Source organism: Macaca mulatta, chromosome 11, assembly GCF_049350105.2.
Source record: "Macaca mulatta isolate MMU2019108-1 chromosome 11, T2T-MMU8v2.0, whole genome shotgun sequence".
NCBI classification, from domain to species: Eukaryota; Metazoa; Chordata; class Mammalia; order Primates; family Cercopithecidae; genus Macaca; species Macaca mulatta.
This window is the reverse complement of record NC_133416.1, coordinates 69793974-69810959: the sequence shown is the minus strand read 5'-3', so window position 1 is coordinate 69810959 and position 16986 is coordinate 69793974. Positions and strand designations below refer to the sequence as shown.

Here is a 16986-nt window from a genome sequence, read left to right as displayed (position 1 = left end):
GACGTGGTGATTATTAGGCCATATGATTCTTGCTAGTAGGTGCAGCAAGTTATTGGATGTTTTAGCTGGGGTATCTCAAAATGAGTGAGACAACAAATTTGGAGAAATATAGTAGCCTTCAGCCTTTCAGTGCAAAGTCTTAGCTGCTAGTATTTTCTAATGCCTTTCAGTATCTTTAACTGGATGCTTAAAATAAGGACATAATCATAATCATAATGACACAGTAGGAGGAATAACTAAAAACATTATCACTTAGACTGCTAATGACTGGGGAAGTGTATGCAGAGGCTTGGCATTGTCCTAAACATGATAAAGCTTAGTTTAAAAGAACCAGATCAGGAGTCAGGTGGCTCAACTTCTTTATCCAGCAACCTTGTGCATGAAGACAAGCATGGTTGCCTTTCTTATAAATAAAGGATGAAAATATCTACATCTTTCTGGGAAATCAAATGAGAAAAATGTAAGAAGAAAAACATTCCCTAAACATGATAAAGTGCCATGCAAATGAAGAGGGCATTATTTTTTCTAAACAAAATGACACCTCTTTAGAGAAAGAACTGAAAAAGAAAGACCCATGTTAGTGATTCGCTGGACAACAGCTCTATCTACTGGAGGGTTTAAATACTAACAAGTCCTTCAACAAGTGCGATATCAGCTTTACAAGTGGCATAAGTGGCATAAGTGTGTGTGAACGAATTTAAGGTTCATCAGCTAAGCTCTGAGGCAAGAATACAAAGGATCTCATAAACATCAAGTACATTACAGTCAAAGGAATAACATTATAAAACTTGCCTTGAAAAGTATATCATTTTTTCTCTACGACACAACGACTATAACACAAACCAATCATTTATCAGTTTATACTGGAACCACTACAATCTTGTGATTTGGGTAAAAAAGCCTCTCTCCTGAAGTCTGGAACCTTGTTCTTCTTTTGTTTCTTCTTGTCAAGTGTGAAAGTTTGAGCAGAGAACTAGTGTTGAGAGCACTGAACACTGAACAAGGGCCTCAATGGAGAAAACCTACTATGAATCTGTTAAGTCTTTCCACCAAGTGGCTGCACTCATAAGGAAACAGGTATTAAGATTAGCATTTATGGTGTAAATTCAATTTTTGTGACCCAGATACGTCATAAACTCCACTATACTAACATGAAGGGTGATGAATGTTTTTGAACTCCTGCAGTACTTTAGTACTAGATTATTATCTAAATATCAAGAGACATCTGATGGCTTAAGATGAATCAAAGTTACTGAGGTAAACATTCTAATCTCAGTATCACATATATATCTATTAAAGAATCCTGTATATAAGTGTTGACTTGGGAGACAATGAAGAAAATCTGGCAGCACATTCATGCAGGAGTCTATTTGTCAGGAGCTTGTCAGAGTTAACAACCTTGGAGCTAATGGATTTGGTAGTGACGAGATCTATTGTCAGAGAACTGTCTGTGAAGAAGTAGAAAATTCATTTGGACAAGACAATTTAGCCTCATTCATTCCTTTCTAAAAACAGTAAGTCAAGGGCAGAAAAGAGATGTGTGAGCCTTTTTTTTTTTTTTTTGAGACAGAGTTTCACTCTGTTGCCCAGGCTGGGGTACAGTGGCTCAATCTTGGCTCACTACAACCTCCACCTCCTGGGTTCAAGTGATTCTCGTGCCTTAGCCTCCTGAGAAGGTGGGATTACAAGCCACCGTGCCCAGCTAATTTTTGTATTTTTAGTAGAGATGGTGGAGTTTCGCCATGTTGGCCAGGATGGTCTCGAACTCCTGACCTCAAGTGATCCACCTGCCTTGGCCTCCCAAAGTGATGGAATTACAGGCATGAGCCACCACACCCAGCCTCTTATAATTAAGTTTCATAAATTCCTTACGGGTACTTGTTTAAGGAAAGATATCTGGGCACACATCCTAAGTGATTCAGAGAGCAGAAAAGCACCTATCTTGGATGCAGAAAGGGAAAAGAATATAGTATAGCAGCTATTAATATACCTAATGAGTGAGAAATTCTAATTTCTAAATTCTAATGAGTGATAAATTCTAATATACCTAATGAGTGAGATATTCTAATTTCCTCTAGTCACTCTAGATATATTAACAGAACCTTTGAAGATTAATTATCTTCACCCTTGAACTACCTGATAGAGTAGGATAACCTGGTGAATACTGGGAAGCACAAAATTCTGCAGGGTAGTCATTCCCAAAGTGTGGTCCCTGGGCCCCTTAGGAGTCCCTGAGGCCATTTCAGGTGGTCTGCAATTTCAAACTTATTTTCATAATAATATATTATTTGTCATTTTCAATACACTGACATTTGTACTGATGGTACAAAAGCAACAGTGGGCCAAATGGCTGGTGCCTTAGAAGAAATCAAGGCAGTAACCCCAAACTGTACTAGTGTCATTGGATTCTTCACTGCCACACATGATTTAAAAAAAAAAAAAATGGTTTTACTTAAGAACCATAATAAACGGGCTGGGCGAGGTGGCTCATGCCTGTAATCCTTCCACTTTGGGAGGCTGAGGCGGGTGGATCACTTGAGGTCAGGAGTTCAAAACTAGCCTTGCCAACATGGTGAAACCCCATCTCTACCAAAAATATTTTCAAAATTAGCTGGGCATCGTGGCAGGCACCTGTAATCCCAGCTACTTGGGAGGCTGAGGCTGGAGAATCGTTTGAACCTGGGAGGCAGAGGTTGCAGTGAGCCGAGATCATGCCAAGATCGCGCCACTGCACTCCATCCTGGGCAATGAGAGCGAAATTCCATCGTAAAAAAAAAAATATTTTTTTTTAAAAGAGCCATAATAAACAAAACTAAAATAAAAATAAAACACATACTGATTTTGTTAAATCTGACCCATAAGTATGTGTCTTTTTTTTTTTGAGATGTAGTCTCGCTCTTGTCGCCTAGGCTGGAGTGCAATGGCACGATCTCAGTTCACTACAAATTCCGCCTCCCAGGTTCAAGCGATTCTCCTGCCTCAGTCTCCCACGTAGCTGGGATTACAGGCGCCTGCCACCATCCCTGGCTAATTTTTTGTATTTTTTAGTAGAGATGGGGTTTCACTGGTTGGTCAGGCTGGTTTCGAACTCTGACCTCAGGTGATTCACCTGCCTCAGCCTCCCAAAGTGCTGCGATTTTAGGCGTGAGCCACTGCGCCTGGACAAGCACATGTCTTTTTAACGTTCTGTGCGACAAAACAGGAAGTACACATGAAGCATTTTTGCTGTGTATCAAAGTATCATCATTGTTGGAAGAAAAGCATAGCTGTGAACTGAACTAGTCTTTTTACTCTGTGGAATAACATTTTAACTGAAAAAGCAAATGGTAAACATGATTATTTACATTTGTGTATACTGTACAAACAGTTTTTCAAAAATAAACAAAGTACGCCTGTCACTTTAGGGTAAACAAGTGACAGTGTTGTCAATAATAAAATTTGAGCTTTCAAACAAAAATTAGAATTTAAAAAAACTTGCATCTACCCTATAACCTAAGACTCTTCTGATAAATGGTGGTGATACTAACAAATGTAATATTTGATACTGCAGGAAGTGATAACATTTGGAATATCTACACAACTAAAATACATGATATTACAAAATCATGCATGACTAAAAGATCCATTTGAAGTGTAAGACCAATGAAATGAATGTTACTGTAACACAGTATAAAAATGTTTCAGAGGCCAGGAGCCGTGGCTCATGCCTATGTAATCCCAGCACTTCAGGAGGCCGAGACAGGCAGATCACAAGGTCAGGAGATCGAGACCATCCTGGCTAACGTAGTGAAACTCCGTCTCTACTAAAAATACAAAAAATTAGCCAGGCGTGGTGGCAGGCACCTGTAGTCCCAGCTACTTGGGAGGCTGAGGCAGGATAATGGCGTGAACCCAGGAGGCACAGCTTACAGTGAGCCGCGATTGCAACACTGCACTCCAGCCTGGGCAACACAGCGAGACTCCGTCTCAAAAAAAAAAAAGAGTTTCAGATCCTAGACCTGTAAGAAAGTGCCGGCAGGGTGCGGTGGCTCATGCTGTAATCCCAACACTTTGGGAGGCAGAGATGGGCGCATCACAAGGTCAGGAGATCGAGATCATCCTGGCTAACATGGGGAACCCTTGTCTCTACTAAAAATACAAAACATTAGCCGGGCGTAGTGGTGGGCGCCTGTAGTCCCAGCTACTCGGGAGGCTGAGGCAGGAGAATGGCATGAACCCGGGAGGCGGAGCTTGCAGTGAGCCGAGATGGCGACACTGCATTCCAGCCTGGGCGACAGAGCAAGACTGTCTCAAAAAAAAAACAAAACAAAGAAAGCGTCATTGGTTCCATTTGATACAGTATCAAAGAAGAACGTCCACCATTATTACCTAAAAAAGCCATTAATATAATTCTGCCTTTCAACTACATGTCTTTATGAAGCCAGATTTTCATCGTTATGTGCCAACCCAAAAAACATCACAACAGAATGAAGACAAAAGATATGAGAATCCAGCTGTCTCCTATTAAGCCAGACATTCAAGACATTTACATTTAGAAAATGAAAAATAATTTTTTAAGACATAATTATTTTTCATAAAATAATTTATGTTAACATGCAATAGGTTTAGTATCATTTCAGCTTTAATTCTTAATAAAGTAAATAATGATAGAAATAACTCACATACACAAAAGCTCCTAAATATTTTTTAAGAATATAAAGGGGGTCACTGTTTTCATAGGGCATTCAACATGATTTATTTTGGGTGCTGATACCTCTGTCTTGGATCGCCAAGTGTCACTCCCTCCCAGCATTCTCCTTCCACCACCCACCCCCAGTATCATTCAGCTGAGGCGACTTCAGCGACCAGTAGGGACACAATGGGCTGAATGATTGGAACAGTGGTGTGCTGCCAGAGATGGCAGACAGCCAGGGCATCCCCAGCGCCTTTCTGCTCTGGAACATTCTGTGACCCGTCGGGGTGTTCTGAATGGTAGCACACCCTCTTCCACATGGTTATTTATTAAATGACCACTTCCTCTTGCAAAAAAAAAAAATTAATAAGAGTATAAAGCAGTCTTGAGACTAAAAAGTATAAGAATTATTCCTCTAGTATGTCTTCTAGGAGATGTACCATTTCCAGGTTTAAATAGAGAAAATACAGAGAAATAAGAGAGAGGCATCGCACATCAACCATATATAGCTTACCCCACAACTACCAGACCTCTAACTTTTGCCCTTAAAGAAAATGTAGAATGTCTAAATTTTGCTAAGCTAACATGTCCCAATGTAGCCAATTACAATACTGAGGAATTACTTTCTTATATATATCTGAAAATCTCAACTTTGCAAACACAGTCCTAGAGCTCCCTATTGGGAACCAATGTTTTACCAGTTGATCATCACCCACAATTCACAAGTAAAGCAGGAAAACAGGCCTTCCTCTTCCTTTAGACAGTAACTTTCAATTTTTTTCTGTTGCTGGCTGTGCTGTCATCTGTCCCACGTTGTCCCCCTACACCCCCGCCAAACGCCAATTAAAGGGACGTAGGTCAAAATACGAATGGTATAGAAGCAATACAAGAGATTTGGCACTGTCAGCCTTGGAGAAAGAAAAAAAAAAAGAGAGCGAGAACTAAGAAAACAGTGAAATAGTAAAGTGCAGTGGGGTTAAAAGTGTGTGTTATGGAGCCTAAAAAATTAGTGAACACCCCAGTTTTGCAGCTTATAAACTGCATCATCTCAGGCAAATTATATAAGCTTCCTGGTCCTCATTTTCTCAGCTGTAAAACACAAATATGAATGCCTGCTTCATACGGCTGTAGTAAAGTTAAAATGAATTAATGTATGCAAAGCAATGCTATGGTCTAAATGTTTATATACTCCCAAAATTTATGTATTGAAGCCTATTCGCCAGTGGGATGATATTTGAAGGTGGAGTCTTTGGGAGGAAATTAGGTCATAAGGCTGAAACCCTCATGAATGGGATGTGCCCTTATAAGAAGATACTTGAGAGGCTTCTTCCTCTCTCTACTTTCCACCATATAAGAATAAAATGAGAAGACAGACATCTGCAAACCAGGAAGTGCACCCTTACCAGACACCAGATATGCTAGCAGCTTGATCTTAGATTTCTGAGGCTCCAGAACTTTGAGATTTAAGCTACACAGTTTCTGACATATTTTATATAGCAGCCTGAACTAAGACAATTACTCTGTACAGTGTCCAGAAAAGAACTCAATAAAAAAATTTTATCCAAAATGGAAATTACTCAGGAATTAAGATAGCTATATCTCTGAAAAGGTTATTAGACAAATTGTTAAATAACAGAATTGATAGAGAGAAACCAAGAATCTCAGCTTGGCCCAAGTATCTTTAGTCTGTTATAACAAGATAACCAGAGACTGGGTGGCTTAAATGACAGAAATTTGGTTGTCACAATTCTAGAGGCTGGAAATAAGAGATGGAGGTGTTAGCGTGGTCAGGTTCTGCTGAGGGCCCTGTTCTGAGCTTGCAAATGGGTGCTTTCTTCCTTTGTCTTCACATGGTGGAAGGCAAGAAAGTGAGAGAGCAAGCATGCTCTGGTGTCCTTCTATGAGGGAACTAATCCAATCATGAGGGTCCCGCCCTCATGTCTTCATCTAAGCCTAATTATCTCCCAAAGGCCACATATCCAAATACTGTCATGTTGGGGACTGGGGCTTCAATATATTAATTTTGGGGGATATAATTCAACCCATAGCATCAAAAAAAAAAAAAAAAGATGATGATAAATAAGTTGGGAGGTCCTGGTTAGCAACAGAAACAAAATGTGAATTCTGCATTTGTTACTATGAAGATGTAACTAGGCTGCATTACTGAGGAGAACCGAATACTTGTTTCTCCAGGACTGACTAGTGGATATGAAAAGGAAAAGGGGAACTGTTTTCTCTTCCTATAGTCTTAACTTAATGTAGTTAAGTAACATTCTAAAGAAAGAAGGAGGAGCCCTTCTAAGACAGCCCTGCTAATATTTAGGGAACAAGTGAGGATGTGGTATTTAGTTGGCCTAGTGACAAGAATAAAAACTTTCTGAACACTTGGACCACCATATGACCTGGCCATCTGATTTAACAGCAACTATGGAAACTACACTGGCCCTTAAATTTCTTCTCCTTTTTAAAACTCCCTCCTATCCTATTGACTTTCCATGGTGACTGATACTACTATATTGTAATTATTTTCATTTCCACTATTTTGTTTACTTAAAAATATTTTTTAAAATTTTTATGAGTATATAGTAGGTATGTAACATTTATAGAGTACATGAAACATTCTGATACAGGCATATAATGCGTAATCATCACGTCAGAGGAAATGGGCTACACATCACCTCAGCATTTATCATTTCTTTGTGCTAAAACATTCCAATTATACTTATTTATTTATTTAGAGATGGAGTTTTGCTCTTGTTGCCCAGGCTGGAGTGCAGTGGCACAATCTTGGCTCACCACAACCTCCGCCTCCTGGGTTCAAGCGATTCTCCTGCTTCAGCCTCCTGATTAGCTGGGATTACAGGCATGTACCACCATGCCTGGCTAATTTTGTAGTTTTAGGAGAAACGGGGTTTCTCCATGTTGGCCAGGCTGGTCTTGAACTCCCAACCTCAGGTGATCTGGCCGCCTTGGCTTCCCAAAGTGCTGGGACTACAAGCGTGAGCCACCATGCCTGGCCTTTTAGTTATTTTTAAATGTACATTATTGTTGACTACTCACCCTGTTGTGCTACCAAATACTAGATCTTATTCATTCTATCTACCTATATTTTTGTACCCATTAACCCATCCCTACTTTCCCCCTGCTCCCCATCTCTACCACCCTTCCCAGCTACTGGTAACCATCATTCTATTCTCTGTCTCTGTGAGTTCAAGTGTTTTAACTTTCAGCTCTTACAAACGAGTGGGAACATGTGAAGTTTGTCTTTCTGTGCCTGGCTAACTTCACTTAACATAATGTCCTGCAGTTCCATTCATATTGTTGCAAATGACAGGATCTCATTTTTTTTTATGGTTGAACAGTACTCCATTGCCTATATGTACTAACTTTTCTCTATCCATTCATCCGTCGATAGATACTTTGGTTGCTACTAAATCTCGACAATCAAGAATAGTGCTGCAATAAACATGGGAGTGCAGGTATCTTTTCAATATTAAAAAATATTTAATTGTGGTCAAACCATACAATATAAAACCCCAACAATATTTACGTGTACAGTTGAGTAGTATCAACTGTTTCACATTGTTGTGTAAAAAACTCTCTAGAACTTTTTTTTTTCTGAGATGGAGTCTTGCTCTTGTCACCCAGGCTGGAGTGCAATGGTGTGATCTCAACTCACTACAACCTCTGCCTCCCAGGTTCAAGCAATTCTCCTGCCTCAGCCTATCAAGTAGTTGGAATTACAGGTGTGCACCACCACACCCAGCTAAATTTTTTGTATTTTTAGTAGAGACAGGGTTTCACCATGTTGGCCAGGGTGATCTCAAACTCCTGAGCTCAGGTGATCCACCCACCTTGGCCTCACAAAGTGCCGGGATTACAGGCATGCACCACCGCACCTGGCCTCTAGAACTTTTTTATCTTGCAAAACTGAAATACTATACCCACTCAACACTAACTCCTTATCACTTTGTCCTCTTGGTCCTTGGCAACAACCATTCCATGTTCTCTATGAATTTGACTGTTCAGGGTTATACAGTAATTTGTCCTCTTGACTCACTTATTTCACTCAGCATAATGTCCTCAAAGTTCCAGTAATAGGATTTCCTTCTTTAAGGCTGAATGATATTCCAACATATGTATACACTGTATTTTCTTGATTTGTTCATCTGATAATGAACACTGGAACTGCTTTCACCTCTTGGCTATTACAAAAATGTGACAGTGAACATGGGTGTACAAACATTTCTTTGAAATCACACTTTCAATTCTTTTGAACTTATATGCATAAGTAGTATTGCTGGGTCATATAATTCTATTTTCAGTTTTTTGAGGGACCTCCATACTGCTTTCCATTGAGGCTGCACCATTTTATATTCCCACCAACAGTGCACAAGGGTTCCAATTTTCTCCACATCCTTGTCAACACTTGTTATTTTCTGGTGTTCTGTTTTGTTTTTAACAGTGACCACTCATATAGGCATAAGGTGATACCTCATTATAGTTTTGCTCTGCATTTCTCTAACGATTGGAGATGTTGAGCATCTTTCAATATGCTGTTCGGACATCGGTATATCTTCTTTGGAGAAATATCTATTCATGTCCTGTGCGCATTTTTTAACATTAGTTTTTTGTTGCTGTTGAGTTGTAGTTCTTTATATATTTTGGATATTAATCGCTTTTCAGATATGTGATTTGTGAATCTTTTCTCCCAAGTGTTGCCTTTTCACTCTTGATATAGTTTGGGGCTGTGCCCCTAACCAAATCTCATCTTTAATTCCCACATGTTCTGGGAAGGACCCAGTGGGAGGTAACTGAATCATGGGGACAGATCTTTCTTATGCTGTTATCATGATAGTGAATAAATCTCATGAGATCTAATGGTTTTAAAAAGGGGAGTTTGCCTGCAAAAGCTCTCTTCTTATGTCTACAACCATTTGTGATGTGCTTTTCACCTTCCTCCAAGATTGTGAGGCCTCCCCAGCCATGTGGAACTGTAATTACATCAATCTTCTTTCTTTTGTAAATTGCCCAGTCTCGGGTATGTCTTTATCAGGAGCGTGAAAATGGACTAATACAGTAAATTGGTACCGGGAGTGGGGTGCTGTGGAAAAGACACCTAAAAATGTGGAAGTGACTTCGGAACTCGATAACAGGCAGATGTTGGAACAGTTCAGAGGGCTCAGAAGAAGACAGGAAAATGTGGGAAAGTTTGGAACTTCCTAGAGACTTGTTGAATGACTTTGACCAAAATGCTGATAATGATATGGAAAATGAAATCCAGGATGAGATGGTCTCAGATGGAGATGAGGAAATTGTTGGGAACTGGAGTAACAGTGACTCTTGTTATGTTTTAGCAAACAGACTGGCAGTGTTTTGCCCCTGCCCTAGAGATTTACGGAACTTTGAACTTGGGAGAGATGATTTAGGGTACCTGGCAGAAGACTTTTTTTTTTTTTTTTTTTTTTTTTTTTTTTTTTTTTTGAGACAGAGTCTCACTCTGTCACCTAGGCTGGAGTGCAGTGGTGCGATCTCAGCTCACTGCAAGCTCCGCCTCCTGGGTTCACGCCATTCTCCTGCCTCAGCCTCCCGAGTAGTTGGGACTAGAGGCACCCACCACCAAGCCTGGTTAATTTTTTTTGTATTTTTTAGTAGAGATGGCGTTTCACCGTGTTAGCCAGGATGGTCTCGATCTCCTGACCTTGTGATCTGCCCACCTTGGCCTCCCAAAGTGCTGGGATTACAGGCGTGAGCCACTGTACCCAGCCAGCAGAAGACATTTCTAAGCATCAAAGCATTCAAGAGGTGACTTGGGTGCTATTAAAGACATTCAGTTTTAAAAGGGAAACAGAGCTTAAAAGGTTGGAAAGAGCTTAAAAGCCTGACAATGTAATAGAAAAGAAAATCCCAGGCCGGGCACGGTGGCTTATGGTGGCTCATGCCTGTAATCCCAGCATGTTGGGAGGCCAAGGCAGGTGGGTTGCTTGAGGTCAGGAGTTCAAGACCAGCCTAGCCAACATGATGAAAACCAGTCTCTACTAAAAATACAAAAATTAGCTGGGCGTGGTGGCTCACACCTGTAATCCTAGCTACTCAGGAGGCTGAGGCGGGAGAATCACTTGAACCCAGGAGGCAGAGGCTGCAGTGAGCCGAGATCATGCTACTGCACTCCATCCTGGGATACAGAGCAAGACTCCATCCCTCCCCAGAAAAAGAAAAGAAAATCCCATTTTCTGAGGAGAATTTCAAGCTGGCTGTAGAAATTTGCATAAGTAACAAGGAGCTGAATGTTAATCACCAAGACAATGGGGAAAATGTCTCCAGGGCATGTCAGAGAACTTTGAGAGGCAGCCCCTCCCATCACAGATCCAAAGGCCTAGGAGGAAAACGTGGTTTCGTGGGCCCGGCCCAGGATCCCTGTGCTGTGTGCAGCCTAGCGACTTGGTCCCTTGCATCCCAGCCACTCCAGCTGTGACTGAAAGGGGTCAACAGAGAGTTCAGGCCGAGGCTTCAGAGGGTGCAAGCATCAAGCCTTGGCAGCTTTCACATGGTGTTGATCCTGCAAGTGCAAAGAAGTCAAGAACTGAGGTTTAGAAACCTCTGCCTAGATTTCAGATGTATGGAAACGTCCAGATGCCCAGGCAGAAGTTTGCTGTAGGGATGGGGTCTTCATGTAGAACCTCTGCTAAGGCAATGCAGAAGAGAAATGTGAGGTCAGAGACCCCACACAAAGTCCCTACTGGAGCACCACGTAGTGGAGCTGTGAGAAGAGGGTCACTGTCCAGACACTAGAATGACAGATTCACCAACAGCTTGCACCGTACACCTGGAAAAGCCACAGACACTCAACACCAAGCCATGAAAGCAGCTGGAAGGGAGGCTGTATGCTGCAAAGCCACAGGAGCGGAGCTGCCCAAGACCACGGGAACCCACCTTTTGAATTGGCGTGATCTGGATGTCAGACATGGAGTCAAAGGAGGTCATTTTGGAGCTTTAAGATTTGACCACCCTGCTGGATTTCAGACTTGCATGGGGCCTGTAGCCCCTTTGTTTTGGCAAGTTTCTCCCATTTAGAATGGCTGTATTTACCCAATGCTTGTACCCCCATTGTATCTAGGAAGTAACTAACTTGCTTTTGATTTTACAGGCTCATAGGCAGAAGAGACTTGCTTTGTCTCAGATGAACTTTGGACTGTGGACTTTTGAGTTAATGCTGAAATGAGTTACGACTTTGGGGACTGTTGGGAAGGCATGATTGGTTTTGAAATATGAGGACCTATGAGACTTGGGAGGCCAGGGGTAGAATGACATGGTTTGGTTGTGTCCCCATCCAAATCTCATCTTGAATTCCCATGTGTTGTGGGAGGCACCTGGTGAGAGGTAACAAATCATGGGAGGCAGGTCTTTCCCATGCTGTTCTCTTGATAGTAAGTCTCACAAGATCTGGTTGTTTTAAAAGGCAGGGTTTCCCTGCATAAGCTCTCTTCTCTTGTCTGCTGCCATGTGAGATGTGCCTTTCACCTTCAACCATGATTGTGAGGCTTCCCCACCACGTGGAACTGTAAGTCCAATAAATTGTTTTCTTTTGTAAATTGCCCAGTCTCGGGTATGTCTTTATCAGCAGTGTGAAAACTAATACAACTCTGTTGACTGCTTTCTTTGAGGTGCAGAAGTTTTTAAGTTTGATGTAGGTCCATTTGTCTATTGTTGCTTTTGTTGCCTGTGCTTTTAGTATCACGGTCAAGAAATCATTGTGAAATCCAATGTCATAAAGATTTTCCCCTATGTTTTCTTTTAGGAATTTTTTGGTTTTAAATCTTATATTTAGGTCATGAATCTATTTTGAATTATTTTTTGTACATGGCATAAGGTAAGGGTCTAACCTCATTCTTTTGCATGTGAATATCTGGTTTTCCCAACATAATGGTTACATAGACTATCCTTTCTCCACTGAGTGGTCTTGGCACCCTTTTCAAAGATCACTTGACCATATATGAGTTTATTTTTGGACTCTCTATTCTGTTCCATGGGTTTTTGTGTGTGTCTTTATGCCAGTACTATTTTATGCTATTGTGATAACTGTAGCTTTGTAACATGTTTTGAAATCAGGGAGTGTGAGGCTTCCAACTTTGTTCTTTTTTCTCAAGATAGTTTTGGCAATTTGGGGTCCCTTGAGATTCAATATGAATTTTAAGATGGTTTCTTCTACTTCTGCAAAAAGTGATGTTGGAATTTTGATAGGCACTGTATTTATATATAATTCATAGATCTCTTTAGACTGTATGGACATTTTAACAATTTTAAGTCTTTTAACCATGAACACTGGATATCATTCCATTTCTTTGTGTCTTTAATTTATTTCAATAACGTTTTATAGTTTTCAGTGTATAGGCCTTTCACCTTCTTGGTTAAGTTTATGCCTAAGTATTTTACTCTTTTTGATACTTTGCAAATGAAATTATTTTCTTAATTTCTTTCTGGAATTGTTCACTGTTAGTGTATAGAGACATAACTGATTTCTTGTGGTGATTTTTTTGTCTTGCAACTTTGCTATGTTTATTAGTTCTAACAGTTTTTCTGGTGTGGAATATTTAGGGTTTTCTACATACAACATTACATTAGCAAATAGAGATAATTTTACTTCTTCCTTTCCAAAGCAGAAGCCTTTTATTTCTTTTTCATTCTTAATTGCTCTGGCTAGGAGTTCCAGTACCATGTTCAATAGAAGTGGCAAGAATAGGCAATCTTGCCTTGTTCCTGATCTTAGAGGGAAAGCTTTCAGGTTTTCACTATGAAGTGTGATAACGATTATTAGTTATTGTCTCTTCATAAATGGCATTTATTGCGTTAAGGTAGTTTAGTTCTATTCCTAGTTTGTTTGGTGTTTTTACCATGAAAGGATGATGAATTTTGCCAAATGCTTTTTCTGCATCAATTGGAATGATCATGTGGTTTTTAACCTTCACTCTTTTAATGTAGTGTATTATATTAACTGATTTTTGTATGCTGAAACATCTTTACATTCCAGGGTAGATCCCACTTGGTCATGGCGTAGAATCCTTTTAATATGCTGTTGAATTAACTTTCCTTGTACTTTTTGAGAATTTTTTAATCAGTATCAGCGAGCTTGATCTGTTTTTTGTTTTGTTTTGTTTTTTCCCTTGTAGTATTTTTGTCTGGCTTTGGTATTAATGCTGGCCTCATAAAAAGAGCTTGGAAGTTTCTCTCCTCTTCAATTCTTTGGAGTTTGTTAATTGTTCTTTCAATGTTTGGTAGAATTTTCCAGGGAAACCATCTGTTCTTGGGCTTTTCTTTGTGGGAAGGTTTTTCATTATTAATTCAATCTCCCTACTAGTTACAGGTCTGTTTAATTTTTTTCTTGTGATTTAGTTTCAGTAGGTTGTATGTTTCAAGGAATTTATTCATTTCTTCTAGGTTATCCAATTTGTTGGCACATAACTCTTCCTACTAGTCTTTTATGATCCTTTTAAATTTCTTATTTCTGTGGCATCAGTTGTAATGTCTCCTCTTTTATTTCTGATTTTAGTTATTTGAGTATTTTCTCTTTTTAGTCTTGATAACGGTTTGTTAATTTTCTTAATTTTTTCAAAAAAACAACTTTCACTGATTCTCTCTATTGCTTTTCTAGTCTCCATTTTGTTTATTTATGTGGTATTCTTTATTATTTCCTTCCTTCTCCTAACTAGTATGTTGTTTAATTTCCATACATGTGAGACTCTTCTCATTTTCCTTCCACTATGGATTTCTGGTTGGACTCCACTTTGGTCAGAGAAGATACTTGGTATGATTACAATCTTCCTAAATTTGTTGAGACTTGGTTTTATGGCTTAACATATGCTCTATCCTTGAGAATAATCTATGTGCACTTGAAAAGAATGTGTAATCTGCTGATGTTAGGTGGAGTGTTCTGTATATGTCTGTTAAGTCCAACTGTTCTACAGTGTTGTTCAAGTCCTTTGTTTCCTTATTAGTCTTATGTCTGGTTGTTCTACCTTTATTGGAAGTGGAGTATTAAAGTGTATTATTGTATTGTCTATTTTTAGAATATAAGGTCAGGCGCGGTGGCTGACACCTGTAATCCCAGCACTTTGGGAGGTTAAGGTGGGTGGATCAGCTGAGGTCAAGAGTTCAAGACCAGCCTGACCAATAGGGTGAAGCCCCGTCTCTACTAAAAATACAAAAATTGGCCGGGTGTGGTGGCAGGTGCCTGTAGTCCCAGCTACTAGGGAGACTGAGGCAGGAGAATTCCTTGAACCCAGGAGGTGGAGGCAGTGAGCTGAGATTGTGCCACTGCACTCCAGCCTGGGCGACAGAGCGAGACTCCATCTCAAAAAAAAAAAAAAAAAAGAAGAATATAAATGTGAAAAAATTACAGAATGTGAATTTGACTTAACACAGAATTTTTAAAAAACATGGTGCATTATTTTCTCTGACAAACAGTATTTGAATGTTTATGACTAAAGCATTACATAAATAGAATTATCAGGAATATCACAACATAATAGGCATTGATTAACTTTGTAAAATAGATACAATATTGGACTGTAAGTCAAAATAATTGGTTTCTAATCCTAGATTTGACCAAATCTTTAATGTCTTTGCTTTAATCTGTTAAGACATATGAAACAGTATAAATGAAAGCAGAATAAACTGAAGAGACTATAATTTTAATAATCCTTCAAATGAGATACAGACAATTAGCTGAGTTCCTAAACCACAATTCCTATGCTGCCTTCAGATAACAGGCAATGACTCTGCTTCACATATTATGAATAATCTATAAACATAAGCAAGATTCAAGAAAGGACAGCACAAATCTTTAGAGTACCTAGAATACAAGTAGGTACTCAAAAAAATTCTGTTGAACTAAATTGAAAAAACTAAACGCACTATAACAGACCACTTTTTACAAAGGGCACAACATGCAACTATATACACAAATATGTAAGGAAATTAGCACTTACCAAAAGACTGTAAAATTGCTTAATCAGAACAGATACTACTCTCAGCAAACGCATGCAGATAGGAAAATATGGTTTTTCAACTGGTGCTGGAGAAGATGAGGTGCTGGAACCTTGTCTGAACTTTATATTTGGAGAAAAGAGCTTTATCACAAGAGGACATACCCTTTCTTTGAGGAGGAAACTAAATTCTTGGTGCTATTTGCAAGGAAAAAAAGAAAGAAAAAAATAATTAACTTTATTTGTACTAAATACTTCTAAAAACACAGTCTCACTAGGAAATAAAACTTCTTAATAACCAGTATAAATAATTTAGCTCTACTATAAGTTTATATGTTTTATTGTTTTATAGTTTACCCACAATTTTGAAATTTGTATTGCACTTAGAGAGTCTAAGATCAGAATAGTTATCAGAACCCAGCATGGTGGCTCATGCCTGTAATCTTAGCATTTTGGGAGCCCACGGTGGGAGGATAGCTGGAGCCCGGGAGTTCAAGATGAGCCTCAGCAACACAGTGAGACCCCACCTCTACAAAAAATTAAAAAATTAGCCAGGTGTGGTGGCACACACCAGTAGTCCCAGCTATTTGGGAAGCTGAGGTGCAAAGAACACTTGAACCCTGGAGGTCAAGGCTGCAGTGAGCCATGATCATGCCACTGCCCTCCAGTCTGGGTGACAGAGCAAGATACTATCTCAAAAAGTAATAATAATCAGTATTACAAGAGGTTTTTGAAAGAATATAAGTTTAAAAGGAACAGTTAATGATTTTAGAATTAAGTAATTGGTGATTACTAGAAACTTTAATTTTAGTTGGACACTGGTAATTAAAAACATAAACAACAGAAGAAAGAAAATAGAGCCAGGCATGGTGGCTCAGGCCTGGAATCCTGGGACTTTGGAAGGCTGAGGTGGGAGGATTGCTGGTACTCAGGAGTTCAAGACCAGCCTGAGCAACACAGGGAGACCCCGTCTCAACAACAACAACAACAAAAATTAGCTGGATATAGTGGTACCACCTGCGGTCCCAGCTACTTGGGTGGCTGAGGTGGGAGGATCACTTGAGCCCAGGGAGGTTGAGACTGCAGTGAGCCATGATCACACCACTGTACTCCAATCTGGGCAATGGAGCAAGACCCTATCTCACACAGAAAAAAAAAGAAAAAGAAAAAAAGAAAGAAAAGAAAACAAGCTATACAAATTCAAGCAAATAAATAGTTTAAAATAGGTAGCTGAGGAGAGAAAATTTCCTAGTAAAGTATAAGTTATATAATTCACTGATTTCGTTTTGCAAAGAACAATTCCTTTCATGCAGAGATTTAATAATTAACTTA

The 16986-nt window shown here is 39.6% G+C and overlaps 1 protein-coding gene across 2 annotated transcripts in view; it reads right to left on the bottom strand.

Annotated features, from left to right (window-relative positions):
* MON2 (MON2 homolog, regulator of endosome-to-Golgi trafficking) overlaps positions 1 to 16986 on the bottom strand; it is a 128541-nt gene that overhangs the window by 71233 nt on the left and 40322 nt on the right. For both annotated transcript variants that reach the window (XM_015152194.3, XM_015152196.3), the window contains exon 8: positions 15658 to 15852. In XM_015152194.3, the coding sequence (XP_015007680.2) occupies positions 15658 to 15852 (195 nt within the window). The remainder of the gene's footprint in view (positions 1 to 15657; positions 15853 to 16986) is intronic.